The sequence below is a fragment of the Nannobrachium achirus genome (genome assembly GCF_963921795.1).
Source record: "Nannobrachium achirus genome assembly, chromosome: 15".
NCBI classification, from domain to species: Eukaryota; Metazoa; Chordata; class Actinopteri; order Myctophiformes; family Myctophidae; genus Nannobrachium; species Nannobrachium achirus.
In genome coordinates, this window is record NC_137822.1 from 37,011,692 (window position 1) to 37,035,538 (window position 23,847).

Genomic DNA, 23,847 nt, shown 5'->3' on the forward strand with positions numbered 1-23,847 from the left:
TAAAAGCATTGTTTAAGCTTTTAATTTGGGTTAATAGACAGAGCGAAATGCTTAGCTTACCTTCGGAGGGTATCCACACGTAAACCGTGAAAAAAAAGGATACGATTATGACGTCACCTTTAAACCATAGCTTCCTGTTTACGCAGGCATCTGCTAGCCGCTAGGCTCAATGCAAACCATCCGACCCTCACGTAGCTTCACTAGGTCGGATTTTGATTCGGAAACTTTCTGTGTGGCATCTATATACGTTCCGGTGCCCATACCAATGGTGGTTTGAGACGATCAAGCACGAATTGAACAGTATTGAGCTCAAATGGCGACACGCGGCCCTTCCATTCAATGTCAATGGGGAGCATGTCATCGTCCCATCCTTGTATGCTATGAACCTCGTTTTTAACCTGGCTTAACATAGGGCCATCCACAGTCTATGGTCTATGGCTCTCTCTAGTGGTCATCTTGTGGTATGGTATTTCAACGTGCACTTGGTAAAGTAATGTGATTTTGGGGATTCAATATAGCTATTTCCTGGCGTTATAATTGAAATCTGGCTCTGTATGAGTTTTAAGTGGGGAGGTGTCAGAAAAGTTACCACAGGGATAACTGGCTCCTGCACCAAGGGAGCGGGTGCGTCACATCCGCTTTATCCCCATACTCATCACAAGACTTCCGTTGCCCCAGATTGCATGACGGGAGCATTTGCAAATCGCAGGAGTCAACAGTCTGACCATGCGAGGCTAGGGTAGAGAGACATGTGGTACCTCTTGGGAGGGTAGGTGTGAACAGAGACATGTGGTACCTCTTGGGAGACGTCCTCTCGTGGGGTGAGCTGCTGGCTGATGGCCGCCAGCGAGGCCTGGTCCACCTCTCTGATGCAGCCGTTCAGCACCTCGATGGCCTCGTCGCACTCCCTCTGACCGGGGGCCTTCTCTCTGTGACACACACACACACATTTTATTAGACTTGTGAGGACATCAACAATTTAGGACAGGGGGTTTTATCAATGCAATTTTTAAAGCAGAAAATAGCAGCTCTGCAAGCAAGCAACGCATAGCGGCGCTGCGACGCTTGTATCTGTGAGCTTGTATCTGCTATTTTTGGTTATTATTATTTCTTTCTGTACTATTTTCGATGCAACTAGTCCACACCAATGAATCAGGACAAATCTAGTTGCAACTGCAACCACTTAACATTATCCCAAATGCTTTGGTGTGGACTGGGCTCAAGTATAAACGAGGAACCCCTTACCCTAAACTCTATGTGTAATCCAAATCTTTGTCCACACAACACGGAACGATTACATGCACACTGAGCGCCATTATAACGAGGCGATCAAGCAACGCTTTTACTTTTCCAAATGAGATTAAAAATAAATAAATAAATAATAATAATGTGTAATAATAATAATTGCGTGGCTATTTTTGTTATTTTAGCTATTTTCGTTATTTCCATCAGTACGGGTGTGTTATCGAGCTTAACACTAATATCAATCTTTTCCTAATCGTAAGCTTAACACATTCCCTGCCATTTAACAATACCTTCGTACTCTCATATGCCTCCAGTTTCCATAGACTTCCATGTAATTCATAGTGCACGGATCATGCACACCCATGCCTAGATAATGCACCACGTGTGTCCACATTGCTCACAGCTTTCAAACAAAAAAATCCGAATGGAAATCCGTTCAGGCATTCATGAGATAGCAGCCATAATGTTTTCCTAAAATGTAAACAAAGATGGCTGCCATGTTTGAAAGATGGGGTTGCTATGGGGGTTAAACATGCAATTTCGCGATTGCTATCATGCCTACTACATTTTTTGGGGTAAAAACATTTTTTGGATTTTTTTTTTTTTTTTTAATTATCGGGATTATCGGGCCTGGCAGGGAAAGACATTGAAATAATCTCGGGATTATCGGGCCTGGCACACAATGAGTTAACTCAAACCTTCTTTTCTTTTCAACCATAAAAACTATTTCTCTTGTGAGGACCAGGGAAATTGTCCTCACAATGTCCATTTCTCAAATTCTACTACTACTTGTGTGGACATTCTGGCCCTGACAAGTAGAGTAAAACAAGAAAAAAACGCATATGCATGCACGCACGCACACAGCGCACACACACACACACACACACACACACACTCTAAGAAGCAGCGCATATGAGCTGACAACAACTTGTGCAGTTCACACGTCTGTAAATACATCGACAATGTCATCAAGTTCTGGATCAGATTCACAGGGCTGACTCAGAATGTGATACGATGCTTACAGTGCATACATGCACGGGGGTCAAAAGGTCAAGGCCGCCAGGCTAACTAAACATGTGGTGTCGACAACCTCCTTTGGTCCTACACAGATTTTGTGCAGTAAAATAAGCAATTAGGTCTCATTACCAAGTCATGAAAACCACTGGTCTAACAGCTTTGGTTCTCAAAGTGGGGTCTGGGGACCCGCAGGGGTGGGTTACAGGGGGTCCCCACTGCCAGCTAAATTAGTTAATACAGCATCACAACAATTTTCACCACTTTATCCATATTTTATACGTTGGCTATTAAAAGATGCACAAGCAGATTTAGAAGCTCACAGCGTGTCACTTTGTGCCGCGCTGTGAGCTTGTACATCTGCTGTTTTTTTTTTTATCTTTTATCTTGAAATTTGGAATAATTAACAAAAATCTTCTCTTCAGGGGGTCCCTGCTGGTACAAAACATTTTCAGATGGGTGTCCGCGGCCAAATACATAAAAGGTTAGAGAACCACTGCTCCAGCAGCATTGTCCTGTACTGCAAGGGTTCCCAAACGTTTTTTTTTTTTTTTTTTGTCTCAGTACACCCCATGAATTTTTTTTTAATCCGAGGTACCACTACATTATAATTTTCACTCCCAGCACCTTATATTTACAGCATATCGGCGTTGTCGGGTGGAAACCTTGTATGTCCAATACCATTGGTTTTGTATTTATCATCTATAAAATTTACTACATTTACTAGTTTTGTGCGACAGTCAAAATTTACTAGTTTTGTGCGACAGTCTTGTATGATGAAGCAGGGCCTTGCTTTACCAAAAGACATACACATTTGAAACTTGATTATGTTGCGAGGACAACGTTGAGATAATAGCCATTTTGGTTAGAATTGTCTGAAAATAATGTTGTATTATTATCAAATTATCTCGCGGCACCCCTGGACTGCCCATCCCAGGGTGCCCCGTCACCCACTTTGAAAACCCCTGCTGTACAGGACAGGTCCATACCTCATGTTGGTTATGAGCTTCTTGATGGAGTCCGACACGGTCCTGGAGTGTCCGGCCAGCACGGACCACTTGGGGGGGTCCTTGGGGTTGACGGCCAGACTGCGGGCCGTCTGGATGAGGCCTGTGGAGCTCTCCAGCATGGTCCTGGCTGCTGCCACGATGGGCTCCATGGCTGCATGGCCCTGGACACACACACACACACACACACACACACACACACACAATAGGGATGGGACAATATGAAAATGTCATATCACGATTATTGTGACCAAAGAAATCACGATTTACGATATTATCGCCATAATCAAAATATCCCCAACATCCAATTTCCTGGGGTGGAACATTTGCCAAAAAATAGCAGATCTACAAGCTCACAATGAGACGCGTTGTGAGCTTGTAGATCGTCTATTTGTTGGCAAAGAGATTTGGTAGAGAGTGACTATCAAGTACGTATATTATACGTTTGTTTTGTCAATAAAGGGTTTAAATATTACCGGGTATGCAGCTCTGCAAAAAAAAAGGTCAATTGATCCCAGTGCATGATGGAGGACGATTTCACGAATTAATCTCCACGATACGATTATCGTGAGTGTTTTTTATAAAGATAAACGATAATATCGCTTATCGTCCCATCCCTAAAACACAACGAACACTCCTTCACCACAGTGAACAACGCAGGCAAGCAACGCCAAGTTGAACTTCATTTCACCCACTCCTTTATTTATGTCGGACAGAGACCTTATTTCTGTCCGAAACAGACGATCTATAGCAGTGGTTCTCAACCTTTTCAGGCCGCAACCCAATATTTTACAATTTGGCCAGTGTTTGTCATTAAGAGGTATTAGAAAGTCCTTAAATTGTCACTTGAGTTAAACTTTGGTGGTTTGTTTACTGTTGAGTGAGAAAACAATGTTGCACTTTAAGCCAACCATCTGGGGACCTCCAAAATAATTTGGGGAGAACCACTGATCTACAGGCTCCCCGCGGGTACTGCGGAGAGCCAAGCACTTCGCTGCTATTCGGAGGGGATTCGTGTTTACTTCCAATCCAATATTAGCCGTAACGTAATATCATAGCGTAGTCACAGAAAGGTTCATTGATGTGGTTAAGTTAGGAGGTGGTGAGAAGCTGTACCTCAGGGCTGATCTGTGCCGGAACACTGGCGAATTCCGGGTTGGAGGCGAAGGCGGTGAGGTTGTCCACAGCCTCTATGAGCGGCACCGTGGCTGCTTTACACTTCTGTCTGTTCTCGTTGTTGAATGCTCCGTCCAACGCCTAGCACACACACACACACACACACACACACACACACACACACACACACACACACACACACACACACACACACACACACACACACACACACACACACACACACACACACACACACACACACACACACACACACACACACACACGGTTAAAGTTACGCATGGATTAGTAAAACAAAATCTCTACGACGGGACAACATTTCACAGACAGAAACATCCCTGCAAGGGATGAATCTCAACAAACAATCAACATAAACAGTGGAACAAAACCAAAATACAGCAGGAAGGATGCGTCTTTCTGCAGGAAAACACAATAGCATACATTAATTACACAGTGGCTGATAAAGGGAAAATGCCAAATATATAAATATATTGACCTATTTTGGCAGGATTTTACTGTATGCTGTGTGGGACACATCTGGTAAGCTTGTAGATAACAGCTGAGAACAGCTGAAATACAAGCTCACATCACGTCGCAGATGTGACTGTTATGAGCTTGTAGATCACACTCGGCACGGCTGCGATGTCGGAACTTCCGCCCACCTTCCGTGCAATGCACGATGGGACACTGGGAACGTGGACGTGAACGTGGATATATTTAAATTTAGCCTCAAAGTTACCTCGTTAACCTTTAACATGAAAAGGATTTTGAACCACTAGCGTAGGGGACCCTCGTCACCAACCTTGATGGACTTGACTAGGTTGGCGGTGCTGTTGGCCACTTCCTTGGCAGACTGGACGAACTGTCTCTTGGCGATGGGGTTGGACGTCTTGGAGGAGGCCAGGCGACAGGCGTTGCACAGCGCCGAGGTGTGTTTGGCCACGATGGTGGCTGCAGACAGTACCTACGGAAGGAAAGCAATGCTCGTAACAACATTTAGATTGCATGTTATTCAGACAATATTCTATAGGTTCATTGTTTACCAGGTTATCCTATACAGTAGTTTCAATGCACAGAATGTGTTCCAATGGATCCAATTAATTTAGTCAAAAGCTCTTAATACTCTTGATTGGTTCAAAAATGTGCAGTATACACCCAAACACTTTCAACATGGTGTCTCCATTTTGGTTATGTCATAGGTGAAAATGTTCAATTCATTTGTAAGCAAAAAAAAAAAAATCTAGGATGACATGATTGAGCATTAATTTAAAGCTATACTGTGTAAGTTGCTCAACTAGTGGTCAGTAAGTAGCTCTATAGCAAACCGCGGTCGCGTCCGCGTCTTTCGGACGTTTTTCGCCGCGGACCGGGCCTCACACCCCCGCGTCTGCCTCCACCTCGCCGAGATCTATCTTTAGAGGGGTCCCTGGTTCCTGTGCGTTCAGGCATTCCGGAGAAACAGACTCCTTCACCCGAGTATAGAGACACACGGGCGCCTACAAATATGGCCGCCCTATTGTGATAGCGACCCCACTTCAAGATGCGCTGTGATTGGCCAGCAGTGTATAACCCTCGCTGTGATTGGCCGGTAGTGTATGATGACGTAATTTTTTCGCGAAAACCGGCCCCCGGTCAGGATCATAGAAAACATATAAAGAGAAGGCTTTAGAAGCTGAAAATAACGGAGTGGGTGTTCTAAAACTTTAGCGATTTAACAGTTAGGACAATTTTAAGATTTGTTTTATAAAAAAAGTTACATGGTATAACGTTAAGTAAAAACATTAAAATATTAAAAATGGAAATACAAGATCTCTGTACGACAGCGACACATGCTCAGTGTATAACGATTGGGGTCAAAACGTTTGTTTTTGTGTTATGTACCTGGGACTGGGTGCAGGCCGGGTCCACTAGGTTCTGGCAGGCCATCTGGATGGACTGGTTGGCCCTGGCAAACTGGGCGGGGTCTACCAAGCCCTTCTGACCCGCCGTGCTGTTGGGGTCAGACACACCCACCAGGTAGGCAGCCTGTTCACAAACAACCAAACCAAGTCAAAACATGATCATACCTTCTGGCTGGACTAAAACATACCCACACTTTTCTGATTGTGTGTAGAATAACACTGTTTCCCATCAGGTGAATCAGTGAGCTCTGAAGGTCCTTATACATCCAGGGAGTTTATTTTGTGAGCTCTATTACCTTCAGGGTTGGTATGTGTGTAGTGTGTACAGTAATATACTGTATATTACCTGGGCAGCAGCCTCCGTTAGGCCGCACAGGGCTTTGGATCCGGCGCTGACGGAGTCTCCGAATTCGGGAAGGTTGCTGTTCTTGGCGTTATGGGAGATTCCTGCCATGGATTCGCCGAGGACCTGAACCAAAACACGGTCAATTAGGCCCGATTCAGACTTAATTGCAATGAAGGCATAGCACGGCTGACCTACAAGCTCACAATAAGTCATGGTTATGACGCGTTCAGAGCTTGTTGATCAGCTGTTTTTGCCGGTCATAAATTAGGCATTAGACGGAATCGACAATCGGTTGGTGAAATTCCTCCAGGCAACCAATCGCAAACCGAAAAACAAGCTATGATGAGTGAACAATGTTCAGAAACAAAATGTGAATTGGGCAGTTCACGTTACTTTAAAAAGGTTATTGTTACTGCTCTCAAGTTAGTTACCGCATTATAAAAGTAGTTACGTTACTATATAGTCACCTTTGTGTTACTTTTAGTTATTTTTTGTTGTTGCTGTGGCACAAGATAACAACTCTCATCTATTCTAGCTCACTATGATGAAAACTAGTAGATATACGTAGGAATCATGTCTTCAACACTGGAGCAGACCGCTTAACGTGATCTTGAACCCGCCTCCATGTTGAACGTGCTCGCGAGTTCTAGGCTGGCTAAAAAACCTGGAAGAAAAGGTTGTTTCAACCCATCGATTTCCCCAGACGGTTAGAACTACAGGCAACTGTAGCATAACGGCACTACCTTCACCTTTTTGATGCAATACAGAAAAAAGGTTAAGACTCGATCCGATCGTCCCCTGTTAAGACTCAACACTTTGGACACCGACAGAAGAGAGAGGAGGATGGTGTGAGCTTCTTGTAGTGTACCTTGGAGTTCTCCATCACACTGTCCACACAGTCGAAGTAGGACATGTCATTAACCGCTTCTGTAGGGTTCTCCAACATCCCCTGTACCGACTGAAACATATGTACACGTATAGACAGTCACTAAACAACATACCCTGTACCGACTGAAACATATGCAGTCACTAAACATACCCTGTACCGACTGAAACATATGTACACGTATATACAGTCACTAAACAAGTACAACAACAAATGCATCTTCAAACCATCCTGTCACATAAGAGTTGGATTTTAGGGTCCAATAGCTGATATTTCAGGATAATGAATCAGATATTATGAATGAAAGGGTAGTTGCTAAAGATAACAATAACTCATTTAAAAATGCTGTGCACAAACAAGGCGAGGGGAAAGGGTGGCGTTACCTCCAGCTCGCGCAGAGCGTTGTCGCACTCCTTCTGCCCCGGTGCCTGCTGGGTACACATGGTGATCAGCAGGTTGATGCTGTCTGTCACCGCTCTGTGGAGGGACAGTCGAGAGCCATTTAGAGCAGGGTTTCCCAAAGTGGGTGCTGTGATGCCAGTCTAGGGGTGCGCCTCAGAATAATCTGATAACATTTGGAATTGCACTGTACTTGAGTTCTTTTTCCATCTACCGCCAACTCTCTTCACCAAAAATAGCAGATCTACAACCTCACAACGCGTTTGTGACGCGTTGTGAGCTTGTGATTTTTGGTGAATCTTCCCCCCAGAATAGGGATGCAGGGGTTCAAGTGGTTAAACGTCAAATATAAGTGGAAAGATGTGCATATTTAAGTCGCGTAATAGGATGTAAGATTCTAAAGTCCCAGAGTCAAAAAAGTTTGAAAATCCCTGATTTAGAGTATGTTGTACGACGCTGTTGCGAACAGAATACAGCCAATCTAGAAGTACACCAGGCCTTACCGGGCAGCAGCTGCCAGCTGGTTCTTGAGGTTGGGGGAGTTGGGGTCGGTGGACAGAGCCTTGGCTGATAGGAGCAGTTTGCTGGAGCTCATGGAGATGGTCTTCAGGTTGGACACCACCTGTGTTTGGTCCTCTTTGGACTAGAGGGGAATAGAACGTGAATCAATTTCAGCTTTCCCCAAATGATATACCGGAACAAGGTTTGTACTGTATGGTCAGCATGTGTTTGCTTGTGCGGTTTTTGAGATGTGTTTCTCCATTACGTCTGGTTCTGCCATCACAGAGCACAGAAGCAATACAAAAAAAATCAAGAACAATATTATTAGAATATAGCTACAGTACACGAGATTCAGCGATTGCAATGTCCAGAACATGTAGCTAGGACTGTCACACAAAAATTAGGGCAGAAAAGGGGCAGAATTGTCAAATAACTGATATAGTTAGTCCCCCCAGGAATCCGCGATTCCGCGAAAACGGAATTTTTCGCGGAACTCGCGACCACCCGCGGATTTCTCGGCCATTCGCGGACTATTATTCTATTATTCTAACCACTAATTACAATTAATTGTAGCTATGTCATGAAGGGTTTTACTTGATTATTAGAACTATATAATATTTAGCTTGATAACTGGTCATTTTAGGTTGTTTTTTAATGTCCACGGAATCAAGAAATGTTCTCCGCAGAATTCCGCAGAATCAGGATTGTTCTCCGCGGAATAAAGATTTTTTTCTCCGCGGATTCCTGGGGGGACTATATAGTGTACACAAAGAAGAAAGGACTGACATATTTAATAACCGTATAATTTCAAACATGGAAATAGCTTGTAGATCTGCCATTTCCACCATTTAAACAAATTGAAACGATTATGATGATTACGCAAAAATAACTGTGATCACCTCAAATAAAAGCGATTAGGCGATTATGTCAAATGTGTGACAGGCCTAAGAACACGATGTTCCTCTCCCTCACTGATCTAGGCCTGGCATGGCCAGACTAATATCACTACGTAGATATTAGTCAGGAATCTGTGTGTGGAACCTGCAATAAAAAAAATCACACCCGTGTGAACTGAGCGGTGGTCGCGGAGGCTGCGCATCATCCATCCGTGTGTGTGTGTGTGTGTGTGTGTGTGTGTGTGTCTGGCCTGAACAACAGCGCCCCTCCCTTAACATGTGTGGTCACAAAAGGTACTGTAGGCTACATACAGACACGCACGCACACACACACACACACACACGGACGCATACACACACGGCCACGTATAGGAGACGGTGTAACCACCGCTCAAAAAATGCCTCTGGTGATAAACCAGCCCCATATTTGCATACTGGGCTAGGGATTTGACCATATGAATATGTCATGTCACGATTATTGTGACCAAAGAAATCGCGATTTATGACATTATCGCGGTAACTATCTCCAACATCCATTATCCTGGGGCAGAACATTTGCCCAAAAATAGCAGATCTACAAGCTCACAACGCGTTGCAACGCAACTCGTTGTGAGCTTGTATTGATCCCAGTGCATGACGGATGACAATTTAACAATAAATGAAATCTCCACGATACGATTATTGTAAGTGTTTTTTATCACGATAAACGATAATATCGCTTATCGTCCCAACCCTATACTGGGCCCTGATTGGTGCCGCACAACTTCGGGGAGAGGGAAATCCAATCACGAACGAGCGGGGCCAGACCAAATCTTTCCAGGCCATGAACACTGACCTGGGAGGTGCCGGCCATGTCGATGCCGGCGTCCAGGAAGTGGGTGAAGTCCTGTCCGAACTTGCTGGTGGAGCGGGCCAGGTCCTGGGTGGTGCCTCTGGACGACTGCACCAGCTCGTTGGCCGACTGGCTCAGACCCGCCGCCGCCTCGTTCAGCTGACCCTGCACCTCCTGGAAGCTCTTACCGCTGGACGGGAACTGTGGAGCCAACCAAACACATTTTACTTAACTCTCAAATACCTGGAACGCGCCCGAGTCGCGTTAGATTTGAACCACCTTAACCATTATTTTTATGCTTTAACTATTGAAAAATAGCAGATATACAAGCTCACAGCGCGGCACCGAGTGCCGCGCTGCGAGCTTGTAGATCTGCTATTTTTGAAAAAGTCGTGAAAATGTGTGCAAATCTTTGAATATATGTATTTTCAAAGCGAACGTCTGTAACTCAAATTTTGCTTCTGGGTGGTCCCTGGAACTAGATATTTTGAAATGGGGGTCCGTGGCCAAATAAATATCATTTTGGGGGTCCTTCACATGAAAAGGTTTGAGCACCACTGACATAGTCTCTCAAGAACAGACTAAGTTAAGTGAAAAGGGACCTTTTCTTTGACGATGGCTGGCCAGATTGCTGACATAGAAACATAGGTTTTTCAAAACACCTTAGAAGGATTCATTCATTCATACTTATAGAATCGGGTCAAAATTCAAATTTTCACGATTTTTCAAAAATAGCAGATCTACAAGCTCGCAGCGCGGCACTCGGTGCCGCGCTGTGAGCTTGTATACCTGCTATTTTTTTATATTTAAAGCATAAAATATTGCGTCATATTGTGTTCAGGCCTTAATGGGTTAACCCCATTTAGGGGCCTGGAATTATTTTATACTTTAGCTATTGAAAAATAGAAGATCTCCAACTAAATAAAAATAAATTGCAGAATCTATGGATTTGACAGTATTTGTGATGACAGCAGGTTTGGTCATAATGTTACTCACCGCATCAGCTTGCAGTCTCTTGCTGGATTCTCCCACAGCGCGGATGGCGTTGTCAACGTCCCTCTGACCCGGAAGACAGTTCACTGAACGATTCAGGGCCTGAGACACAGCCTTAGCCACCTACACACACACATGCACGCACACACAGAAGTTTGTATTGCTATACATCATCACAGTAGGATGGTTATTTCCACCAAATGTGGAAATGTGTCAAAAACTGACATGTCGAACCAATAACCAACTTAATCCTGCTCACGTAGGTTAGTCAATTAATCGAGAGGCAGGTTTTGTATATACATTTTTTTTGGTATTTCTTATACCAATACAAAAACAGTTTCATAGAGTCTTTGCAATCCTCAAAAATCGTGAGCTTGTAGCCATTTCCACTGAATGTTTGCCTGTTATGACAGCCATAAAACATTAAGTGATACGCCCCCATCCTCACCTGTGCCAACCTCTAATGTTTTTCCTATTATGACAGTCTTAAAAGATTAAGTGATATGCCCCCCTCCTGATCTGTGCCAGCCTCTGCTATGAAACATTATAAAAGGATATGCCCCCCTCCTCACCTGTGCCAGCCTCTGCTATAAAACATGAAGTGATATGCCCCCCTCCTAACCTGTGCCAGCCTCTGCTATAAAACATGAAGTGATATGCCCCCCTCCTCACCTGTGCCAGCCTCTGCTATAAAACATGAAGTGATATGCCCCCCTCCTCACCTGTGCCAGCCTCTGCTGGCTGTCTGGGTCTCCTGGGCGGGCGATGGCCCTCTTGGTCTCCTCTATCAGGTTGGCAGACTTGTCCATGACGTCGGCGGCACAGTCCAGCATGGCGTCGCGGGCCGCCGGCTCGCCCGTGTTGGCAGCCACTCCCCTGGCGGAGGACGCCAGCGTGCGCAGGGCCTGGGCCACGTCTCTAGCCGCCATGCCTGAGGGACACCACAGGCCAGGGAGGAAGAGGACGGTTAAAGCTAAGATCCTTAAGTTTAATGTCTGAACTAGACTGAAGATGGGAGGCACATCTAGTGTCCAGTACGATTCACCATCTATTTCAAATAACTTTCTCATTTAGACCTGAGGCCTTTTGAAAAATCGTGTACATTTGTGCAAGTCTTTGAATATTTTTTACCCGATTCTATAAATGTCTTCTAAATCCTTCTTCTAAATCAGTGGTTCTCAAACGTTTTCATGTTAACTCATTAAGAGCCCCTGAAATTAACGGATTAAAATGTCCACGATGCCTCCCTCAGGCTGCATTCACTCCCGTTGTCTTATTTTGAAGGCCAGAAGTCCACAGCGTAAACACTTCCGGTCTGACGTCATCGCGTCCTTCACCGGAATCGATCATTGTTTACGTGGTGTCATGGCGGATCGGATCGATGCTTTTCAACATGTGTTTTATAAGCGAGCATCTATTGCCATCTTCGCTTCTAAATTGTTGTTTTGAGATAATGGACATTAAAGATGAGATCCCCCGTCTGCCTCAATGTTATGGGATTACCATTTTGTGCTCGTGGATCCGTGATGATGATAAATCAGCGACGGAGATCGGCTCGGAACCTTCCACCATTGTACCCGGTAGGATAACCGCCGTTACAGTAATATATTACTTTTCGCGAGATATCTCGGGAATGGCACTCGAGATACTCGAGTACATTTCGCGAGATATCTCGGGAATGGCACTAAATCGGTTAAAAACATATATTCAAAGATTTGCAAATAGCAGATCTGCAAGCTCGCTGCATGGCACATGGTGCCGTGCCGCGAGCTTGTAGATCTGCTATTTTTCAATAGTTAAGATCCTTAAGTTTTATGTCCAAACTACACTGAAGATGGGAGGCACATCTAGTGTCCAGTACGATTCAGCATCTATTTCAAATAACTGTCTCATTTAGACCCGAGGCTGATTATAAAAACGTCCTTCCAAATCCTAATCTAAGTACATTGTAGTTTTAACACGTGTACGTGAGGTGTACCTACCTGTGTAGTTCTCGTTGCCCTGGGTCACTTCACTCAGCAGCTGGGCCACAGCGGAGCTCACAGCCTTGGTGCTCGTACTCAGATCCTGAGAACACTTCTCCAACTGGTAAAACGAACAATGGTTATATAGTATGTGGAGCGGAGTAAAAAGTATTGTATCGCATGTGTATTTGGCTCCATGAAGCAGTGGAGTAGAGGTTTAACTCTCAAATACCTGGAACGCGCCCGAGTCGCGTTAGATTTTGACCACTTTAACCATTATTTTATGCTTTAACTTTAGATGAATAGCAGATATACAAGCTCACAGCGCGGCACCGAGTGCCGCGCTGCGAGCTTGTAGATCTGCTATTTTTGAAAAATCGTGAAAATGAGTGCAAGTCTTTGAATATCTTTGACCCGATCTTTGACCCGACTTCTAAATCCTTCCTCTAAATCATGCTGTTCTCAAACCTTTTCATGTCAAGGACCCCCAAAATTACAGGTATTTGGCCATGGGCCCCCATCTCAAAATATGTTGTCCCAGGGACCACCTAGAAGTAAATATTTGAGTTACAAATGTTTGCTTTTAAGTACCGGTAGATATATTCAAAGACTTGCAAAAAAAAACATGATTTTTCAAAAATAGCAGATCTACAAGCTTGCAGCGCGGCACTCGGTGCCGCGCTGTGAGCTTGTATATCTGCTATTTTTCACTGGTTAAAGCATTCAATAATCCTAGGCCTAAATGGGTTAAAGTGTGCACTCACGGTCTCTCCAGGCAGTGGTTTCAGCTTGCCCTCCGAGGCGGAGGCCTTGGCCTCCTGTAGATCTTTCTCCAGGCCTCTCACCATGGACAGAGCGTTGTCGATCTCCAGAGGACCGCACGCTTCCTGAGCCTAAAACACACATTTTAATTATTTATTTGGATCCACAAATTACAATTCATTTTACAGGGAAACAAATTTAAAGGGTTGGTAGTTCATGGACACCTAAGGATACACATGACACCTTCTCCACACAGACAAACCGCCTATAACTGCTGAAACAGAGCAATAGTTAGCGAGTTGTTTGGCCTTGCTCTTTGTCATGCCAACTATTGTTAGGCCACTCATGGTAAATTTATGTACAGTAATGGTTGGTACTTAGAATGCTTATCTTGGAAAGCCTGATCCATGAAAACACACACCCAAACAACCCCCCCCCCACACACACACACACACACACACACACACACACACACACACACACACACACACACACACACACACACACACACACACACACACACACACACACACACACACACACACACACACACACACACACACACACACACACACACACACACACACACACACACACGTCAATAGAACAGCTACAACAACTTTGTACACTCAAGAGTTAGGGGGTTGGATGTTACAAATAATAAATAATACAAATAAAACGTTTGAGAATCAATGATCTACTAAGTTGTTACCTTCTGCGTGGCGGTGCGTAGTTCACCCAGAGCGCTGGCCAGGTTCTTGGCACACTGACTCAGCTGCATGGCGGAGGCCTGGTCACCGATGGTTGGCACCGTGGCCTTGGCTGCCGTCACCATTTTAGCACCGGGCTGAGACACAAGAAGGCAGGGCGGGAAGGGTAAGAACTCACAATCCAACGGCCAGATATGCTGCATGGGAACGAGAGCCTACAGTGTGCGCTGGGTGGTAATGTTATAACGTTCTGACCTGGAGGAAGTTCTGGCTGGATCCGATGAGGGCCAGCTGAGCACTGGGGCTGTCTGGCTGGGACTGACTGCCTCTCACACCCTGGACCAGCTGGGGAATCTGCTCTGCTACCACCTGAGGATGTCAACACCAGAGCATGTGAGCGGAGCGCGGGCGGAGCGGGCCGTTTTTGACGTGAGCGTGAGCGAGCGACTTTTCAAATGGGTCTGAGCGGCTTTGGAGCGAGGATTTTCCTCCGCTCCGTTCCTCCGCTCCAAGCCGACCCTATTGGGGCCGCGCGCCGCATGTTTCCAACAAAACAGTGCCGTACTAGTGGCTGTGCAGTGCAGCCATGTCGGACCGCGGAGAGGAGAACAGACAGAGAATTCCCTTTATCACGATTTCACTCAAGTCAAATGTATTTATATCATCCACACACGTAGGCTATGTTTATAATAAATAGCCTACCTTGTGTCCGTTAAGTTAAATATCACCAGCCAGTCAATGGATACGATTTGAATCAAGTGAGTGAAAGTGATTTGGCTGAATGAAAAACACACGCCACGAGTCGCCTCCCTCTCTCGGTTGTGGTGATTAATCAATAACCAACTGGATTTAATATTGCCCGGATTGGCGAGCGAGCGGGACAAGAGCCCGCTGGAGCGCGGATCGGCTTTTGTCACCGCTCCACTCCGCTCACATGCTCTGGTCAACACACACATTTTAGGACTGCAATTTTAGGAGTGCCATTTAAAAAAAACATATCTATATCAGAGTTTCTGATATAGATATGTGACGTTCATTATAATTATGGACGATAAATTATTTGATTGGCCGGTAAAATATAATCCTGCCGGCCAAGGTGGCCGGCCCCAAAAATGCCTAGCGGAAACCCTGATCTATATATATATTTGAGTGTGTGCTGTTTCTTTTTTTTTTCAGCCGTTGGATCTTGTGAAGACCAGGAAAACGGTTCTCACAATGTCTATCTTTCAAACAGACACACACACGTTAACAGCATTCTATTGAATATCGTCACAGTTGGACAGAAACCTTGCATCTCCAAGTTTCAAATTTGTTATGTTTTTTTCATAAAGTAAAGCCCTGCTTCACCATACAAGCACACGCATCGCTAGGCGTTGTGTGCTTGTAGATCTGCTATTTCACCATTTTGAAATGATAGATGCAAAACAAACAGTTTTGGACCTACAAGGTTTCCACCAGACGACGATATGCTACAGTACATCTTCTTTCAGATTCAGAATGTGATCCATGATGTGGTTCCTACCTTGCAGCTGTGCACCAGCTGTTGCTGAGCGGCTGGGTTCTTATTGGTGGAGGCAGCGTGCTGCGCTGCAGCGATGGTCTGAGTGGCTGCTGCTGCCGCTTGCTTCGCTGCATTCTGTTCAACCAATCAACAGCCACGTTAATGGTCATGTCATTGGCAACAAAAAAAAAGTAATCGGCCCGGATGGATAGACCCGCTTAGGCGGGTTCGAGTCCCGTTTTAGACCATCTTTGCTGCATCTCCCTCTCCCAGTTTTCTGTCCATCTCCACTTAAGACTATCATTAAAAGTAATCAATAGAATAATAGATAATCAACAGTTGCAGCCCTAGTGAGAGCCATGGTTATAGAGTTAATGTGAACCCACCTCCAGCTTGTTGACCAGGCGTTTCTTGATGGCGTTCTGTGCAGCAGCGTTGGTGGCCATGCGCAGGCCCTCCGCCGCCTCCCTCAGCTTCTGCTGCTGCTCCTCGCTGTCCGGGTTAGCCGCTGCACCCTGCAGGGAGTCACCATGGTTTCTCTAAATAAGACTCTTCGTTCCGGGGTTTGTGATGTTGATACGTTGTCAGAATCATCTTTGTGTGCGTTCATTTATGCACTAAAAGAGTGACTGCTGAGAGCTGCTTCAGTGTACAATGCAAGTCATTGAGACATCATTTGTTTGAGTACTTATATTAGAGTTTTCAAATTCTGCCCGAACCTGACCCGACATTTAGGGCCGGGTAGGGCCTAAAATGTATGCTAATTAGTCGGGCTGGCCCAGTTAGCACCAGGCCTTCATTTTCAGGCCCGTTGAGAACTCCGACCTATATCTGTATCTGTACTGCTGTGCGGTCTCTGGTGCATGAATTTCCCACGTGGAATCAATAAAGGTAGGTAGGTAGGTATACATTATATATCTATACATCTACCTTCCTACATACCTACCTTCATATCTATCCATCCAACTACCTACATATCTTTGCGCAGTAGATTAAAAAAAAATGCTAATCCAAAGGACAATCTATGATTTACATCTAGTTCCATCAAGAGGCCTACTGTACCTTGGCAGCCTCCACCATCTTGGCGGTGGCGTCAGCCAGCAGCTTGGCGGCAGACAGCAGCTTGCGGGAGTTCTCCAGGTCAGACTCTCCCTCGGCGTCCATCTTGATGGCGTTGACCAGGTCAGAGGTGGCCTGGGCCAGGATGCGAGCCTGACGCACCATCTCACCTGGAGCAGGGGTTAAATAGGATTTTAACTTTTACCCATTGAAGACCTGAGGCAGATTCTAGAAATGTCTTCTGAAAAACGTTTCTGTATCAGTGGTTCTCAAACGTATTGGCCACCATAAATGCAGGATCTTTGTAAGAGAATTGATTAAAAAACTGTTTTCAGTCATTTGCTGTATTGAAAAGAGGATAAGAGAAAACACATTATTTGTGTTATTTAAAAAAAAAAGAGAATGCTGGATTTGTGCATAAAGAGAAAAAAATAAATGGTGTTAAAAAAAATCGTAATGTGTACTATCGTGGGTGGCTGGGTGATTAATCGATTTGTACCAAAATCCGATTTTTTGTTTGGAAGATAAAAAAACAGGATTTTCACTTTAATTTGAGTAATTCTGGTACGGATCTCGCTCACTAGAGCAGTGCAGAAGGCAAAAGGTCCACAGCCCAGTCCTCCTAAGACACGACAAGGTTCTGCAATATAATAAGCCCGAGTCCGACAAGAAAAAAAGATTAGATTTTTTAGGAAAATCATTTCATTGAGTGAATGGTTACATTGCCTACTGCAGTGCACAGAGCCAACACACACACACACACACACACACACACACACACAGACCTACCGGCGTCTCCCATGGAGCTGAAGATGTTCTCGGTGACGTCCAGGATGCGGTCGGTGGCCTCCCCGTGGCGTCCTATTGGCTGGCCTCCGCTGGCGTACTGCTTGATGTGCTGCAGCAGCTCGTTGAGCGCAGTGGTGACGCCGCTGGCCGCCACGCCCACCTGCTTCAGCAGGACTTCGTCTCCCGTGGCGCCCTGGAGGTTTCATTTCAATTATTTAACAATTTAACTATGGAAAAATAGCAGATATACAAGCTCACAACGCGGCACCGAGTGCCGCGCTGCGAGCTTGTAGATCTACTATTTCTTTTGAAAAATCGTGATTTTCTTTTTGCAAGTATATGAATATCTTTTCAAATGCAAACATTTGTAACTCAAATATTTTGCTTCTGGGTGGTCCCTGGAACAACATATTTTGAGAAATCATGATTTTATTTTTGCAAGTCTATGAATATCTTTTTAAATGCAAACATTTGTAACTGAAATATTTTGCTTCTGGGTGGTCCCTGGAACAACATTATTTTTAGATGGGGGGGTTCCGTGGCCAAATACATGTAATTTTCAACATTAAAAAGTTTGAGAACCACTGATTTAGCAGAAGGATTTAGAAGACATTTACAGAATCGGGTCAAAAATATTCAAAGACTTGCACAGATGTTCACGATTTTTCAAAATTAGCAGATCTACAAGCTTGCAGCGCGGCTAATTAATCCCAAATAAACAAACAAATAAACTGAATGCAAATTGTGGCAGACTAGATTCTACGCAGCAGTTGGTGTCCTGTGTACCTGTGAGGCCTCCACGCAGCCCTCCACTGACTTGGCTACCAGCTTCCCTGCCTCGATCAGCTGCTCCTGACACACTGGAGAGCTGATGGTGGGGGCGACCACCTACAGACACACACACACGCGCACGCGCACACGCACACGCACACACACGCATGTATGCACGTAAGCACACACAAGTACACACATAAACAAGTAGAAAATATATGGATCCGTTACAAAAGATGAACTATACAGCTATATAAGTAAAGATTAAATATACATACGAATACAAATACAAAAGGGCGCATTTCTTTTTTTCTTTTTAACAGATTGCAGCAGTGTAAGAACTACTCTTATCAATACCACAACAATGCTGTTACAAGTTAAAAGTCCTGTATTCAAAATGTTTACTTGAGTAAAATTGCAAAAGTATTGGCACCAAAATGCAGTAACAAACATGACAGTGCTCATTATGCAGAATGACACAATACATTTTCAGTTTGAGGGGTCCATCCATGGCCAAATACACATTCATTTGACATGAAAAAGGTTTGAGAAACCCTGGTTATAATATATTACAGTAGCTAATGTTTTACCCGTGTACAGGCCACCAGCTGTGAAGTGGACAGGGCACACTGTGTGGCGGCTGCGATGACCCGGTTCTGCTGGGCGGAGTCTTCAGTCTTCTGTGCCACGTTCTTGGCTTTCAGCACCAGCGCCGCCGCAGCGTTGGCCACAGCCTTAGCCAGCTGCATTAGCATGTCCTGTCAAATTGAAATAAAACAATAACAAATGAACCACGTATGCCTCGTTGTACGATGGGAGTCGCGAGGACGGCATAGATAGGTTGTGTGGAGATGAAAATAGCACCTCTACGATGCCTCCTCTCTGGTTATCCAATACTCGTTGTGTACTCGTACAGAGGGTACTTAGTGCACCCGTTAGGTGGATTTTTACAGTGTGCATTGGGGTTCCCAGAGATAAGAATGCTTTCTAACTGGGGGTCCTTGAAATTAAAAAGTGCTGAGGTGGAGTGCCACACAGCATCCCAGTACACGCAGGTACTTACAATATCCTAGCCGGGGGATACTAATATGCCGAATCGGCGGTGCCTGGGATCGAACCTATGACCTTGTGGCTGAAAGGCGACTGAGCAATCCGGACACCAAATCACTGAGGTCACTGATTTAAGAGAAATGTGTAGGTGCTTCCAAGGCCTGTGTAAATGGGCGTTGTGAGGAATGTTTGGCAACAGTTTGTGTTGTCGTGTGACGTCACAGCAGAGCTCAGCCTATAAAGTGCTGTACAGGCTTATATGTTCACTTATCATGTATGCACAACAGCGTCATTAGAATCTACTTTGGTAACTTCCCAAGACCGATTATAGAGGTATAGGAGTGTTTGAGAGAATATGAGGAGGACACATATTCATGAACACATTGCCCTGACAACCTTTTTAATTTTGCTGGTGGCGGAAATTGCAGCCGTCTGCTACGCCACGTTATATGTTTACACGAACGCCACCAAATGGCTACTGAGTATAGCCGGCGCACTGGCACCGTCGACAGTAAACGTGACAAGGTTTGTAAACGTATCTGCAGGCACACAGTACTTTGTGGAGTACCCACACGACTACCACTTCGTTGTGGACCAGCCGGGGAAATGTGAACAACAGAAGCCTTTCTTGGTTCTGATCGTCCCGGTGAGCCCTCGCAACAGGGCCGACCGCGACGTCATCCGGAGGACGTGGGGAAGCGAAATCCGGCGGCCCGTGTCGGGCAAAACGGTGAGCCTGTTCTTCCTGCTGGGACTGCCGGCGGGAGAGGGGGCGGAACAGGTCCAACGGCGGGTTCTGGAGGAGTGCGCCGAGCACGGGGACCTGCTGCAGGGCGACTTCCTCGACTCCTACAACAACCTGACCATCAAGACCATGGTGATGTTGGAGTGGCTGGACTTTCACTGCCCCGGCGCCGCCTACGCCATGAAGGTCGACACGGACGTGTTTCTCAACGTGCCGAACCTGGTCGACATGCTGTCGGAAGCTCCCAAGGACAACTACTTGACTGGGCTCATAGCGTTTGGGGCTCGGGCTGTCAGAGACGCCGACTCTAAATGGTACCTGCCTCGCGATGTTTACCCCGGGTCGCATTACCCGCCGTATGCACAAGGAGGGGCTTACGTTCTGTCCTTAGACCTGCCCAGAAAGCTGGTGGAAGCGTCCAGGCGTGTTAAAGCCGTTTACCTGGAGGACGTGTATTTGGGGTTGTGCATGGAATACCTGCGTATTCCACTCACCAAACCCCCAAAACTGTCTCTGTTTCCCAACTCTGTGCCTTACAGCCGCTGTGCTTACTCCAAGGTAATACGCGCCACGATACCACCTGCACACCTAAACACCACCGTCCGAATGGATTTCTGGGAAGACTTCAAAAGACCAGATTCTTACTGTTACATAGGCAATGGCTCAGTTTCACATGAGCTCAGACCCCAATTTGACTGATGGAGGGGAAAGGAACTGGTTGTGAATAACGTGTTCCTTCCACACGCTGTCCTATTGGGGAAACTCGCCCCTGTCAGGTGATAAGAAGCGACCTGCTCACTCATGCACTGAAGGAAGCATGAGCTCAGTTCAGGGATCTCCCCAGGTTGGCAGAGGGAGATTAGCGCCCAGTATTACAGTTTAGGCAATTGGTTGGGATCAGAATACCAGCACCCACACATCAAACAGAGTAGCACCATCTGAATGGGGCTGTTAAGTATGACATCATTTTGTAGGCAGAGGAGAATTTCTGCCCCCAGTTTCCGTGAATCTTTTTACTATTTTTACTATTTACACATTTTTCTTCTCTTTGTTATTGAAAGGAAAGTGTTAGAATTATACTTTAGTCGTTATTTTTTAGTCGTTGTTTTTTGAAATAGCGAGGGACAGAAAATGCTCTGGGGCAGATTCTCCTCTGCCTACAAAATGATATCACGGCTTAAAAGCCCCATACCAGCGCACACATCTCAATAGAGTATACTGTCTGAATATCAGCACCCACGCATCAAATAGAGTAGTACCGTCTGAATAATACCAGCACACACTCAAACAGAGCTTACTCACACTGGGTGCGATTTCTTTTTGAGCGGTGGTAAACCGCTCCATAGAGTGGCTGTGCGTGTGTCTGTAGCCACTTTTCCTGCAATGTGTTTTCCTCAGCGATTTGCCATAGCAATATGTGTGTGTGTGTGTGTGTGTGTGTGTGTGTGTGTGTGTAGCCATATTACATCACCAATTACATCCTAGACCCATCTGTAGACACTTTTCCTCAGCGTTTTGCCATAGCAATGTGTTTTCCTCAGCGTTTTTCCATAGCAATGTGTGTGTATGTAGCCATATTACATCACCAATTACATCCTAGACCTATATCCTAGTCCTTTTCCTCAGCGTTTTGCCATAGCAATGTGTGTGTGTGTGTAGCCTGTGTGTGTAGCCTGTATTACATCACCAATTACCAATTGAAGACGTTATGCAAGCATGACCACCGCTCACTTCACATTGGGTGTGATTTTTTTCTTTGATCCTGCCATGTGGATTTATTTTTTATGAAATATGTGTTTTTCTTGTTTCACCTCATGTCCAATCATGCAAATACCTGCCTCTGATTGGCCGCTATGTGGATCTACCAATGTGTTACTGCCAGGGCAGGAATTTCAGGGAGGCCACGAAGGCCATGGCCGTCGTTGCCCCTCAGTTTGGCCTTGTGCCCCTCATAATAATGGCATGTCCTGAAGCCACAGTGGCCTTAATGCCCCAGCTGACTGCACCACTTTCTCTCTTTCTTGTCAATATCTTTCTTAAGTTGTCATGTAGACACCATAGTCTTTTGTTGACTCCACTGAGGCCCCATATTTAAACCAATCCATTGACTGGTGCAGGGCTGAGCATGGATCAAAGTGTAAACACCATAATTTATTTATTTCACTGCAGATAGTCTACATATCACATCTAAAAAAACATCCTTAATCCTTAAATTCTTTCAATGAACCAACATCTATTAGTCAAAATATTTAGTAACTAAAATTAGACAAAAACATTTCAGATGACTAAAACGAAACAAATTTGCAGTGAAGGTCAACAGTGCGGCAGACTCACCTGAAAGTGTGGATCGGTGTCGGTCTCGCCGATGTGTGAGAGCAGCTCACCACTGGCCTGGCCCACGTTGCCCGCAGCCTGCAGCAGATGCTGGCGAGGCTGGAACCCAGGAGAACACACACGCACACACACACAAACACGCGCGCACAGACACACATCAGAAATATCCTCACTGTCAACTGGAACACCAAACAGATCACACGCGTCGCTATTTGTGCGCGTGTGTTTTTGTGTGTGTGTGTGTGTGTGTGTGTGTGTGTGTGTGTGTGAGTTTGTCTAGCTATACTTATGGGGACTAAACGCATGTTCACACAGTCACCTGCAGGGGACCTGTGACAGTGTGGGGACAAAATAGTAGGTCCCCACAACGGTTAGGGTTAGCATGCCTTCAACACTTTCACACTTCCGCCTTGCCTTTTTTACTGGTAGCTCCAATGAACTGCAGCGGGAAATGAGGTATCTAGCTTTTTATATCTATGACTAAAACTAAATCAAAATTACGTGTCAAAATCAACACGTGCGTACGTGTATGCATGCGTGCATGTACCTCTGTGTTGGCGGGCTGGGCCGTCTTCAGCATGTCGGACACGGCTCCCGCCAGGTTCTTGGCGGCGCCCAGCAGCTGCTGGCCGTTGGCGCCCTCGTCCTCCATGAGCGCCGCCAGCAGCTTCACGCCCTTGGACATCTCCGTCAGGTTGGAGGAGATGGTGGTGACCGCACAGCCCACCGCCGTGTAGTCAGTCTCTGCCGGGTCGCCTGGAGGACACACACACACACACACACACACACACACACACACACACACACACACACACACACACACACACACACACACACACACACACACACACACACACACACACACACACACACACACACACACACACACACACACACACACACACACACACACACACACGTTAGGGGCGGCATAGCTCAGGGGTAGAGAAACCGTTATTAGAGCACGAAGGGCTCCCGAAGGGTTCCCAGTTCGAATCCGGGCTCCCC

At 45.6% G+C, this 23,847-nt stretch overlaps 2 protein-coding genes across 2 annotated transcripts in view; one reads left to right on the forward strand and one right to left on the reverse strand.

Moving 5' to 3' along the window:
- Window positions 1–23,847, reverse strand: part of tln1 (talin 1) — an 85,466-nt gene that overhangs the window by 39,991 nt on the left and 21,628 nt on the right. Inside the window, exons 16-39 of the mRNA XM_080743799.1 lie at window positions 23,387–23,595; window positions 22,840–22,938; window positions 19,301–19,468; window positions 18,726–18,827; window positions 17,940–18,132; window positions 17,154–17,320; window positions 16,478–16,606; window positions 16,113–16,226; window positions 14,846–14,959; window positions 14,593–14,727; window positions 13,883–14,011; window positions 13,137–13,239; window positions 11,877–12,085; window positions 11,158–11,277; window positions 10,165–10,362; window positions 8,436–8,575; window positions 7,917–8,010; window positions 7,516–7,605; window positions 6,648–6,770; window positions 6,282–6,425; window positions 5,203–5,364; window positions 4,383–4,523; window positions 3,249–3,430; window positions 797–929 (exon numbers count right to left, since the gene is read on the reverse strand). Coding sequence (XP_080599925.1) covers window positions 797–929; window positions 3,249–3,430; window positions 4,383–4,523; window positions 5,203–5,364; window positions 6,282–6,425; window positions 6,648–6,770; window positions 7,516–7,605; window positions 7,917–8,010; window positions 8,436–8,575; window positions 10,165–10,362; window positions 11,158–11,277; window positions 11,877–12,085; window positions 13,137–13,239; window positions 13,883–14,011; window positions 14,593–14,727; window positions 14,846–14,959; window positions 16,113–16,226; window positions 16,478–16,606; window positions 17,154–17,320; window positions 17,940–18,132; window positions 18,726–18,827; window positions 19,301–19,468; window positions 22,840–22,938; window positions 23,387–23,595 — 3,398 coding nt within the window. The remainder of the gene's footprint in view (window positions 1–796; window positions 930–3,248; window positions 3,431–4,382; window positions 4,524–5,202; window positions 5,365–6,281; window positions 6,426–6,647; window positions 6,771–7,515; window positions 7,606–7,916; window positions 8,011–8,435; window positions 8,576–10,164; window positions 10,363–11,157; window positions 11,278–11,876; window positions 12,086–13,136; window positions 13,240–13,882; window positions 14,012–14,592; window positions 14,728–14,845; window positions 14,960–16,112; window positions 16,227–16,477; window positions 16,607–17,153; window positions 17,321–17,939; window positions 18,133–18,725; window positions 18,828–19,300; window positions 19,469–22,839; window positions 22,939–23,386; window positions 23,596–23,847) is intronic.
- On the forward strand, window positions 20,116–21,204 carry LOC308299083 (beta-1,3-galactosyltransferase 5-like; the record flags this gene model as incomplete). The annotated part of the gene is made up of 1 exon (XM_080742808.1): window positions 20,116–21,204. The coding sequence occupies one exon, from the start codon at window positions 20,116–20,118 to the stop codon at window positions 21,202–21,204; it is 1,089 nt and encodes a 362-aa protein (XP_080598934.1).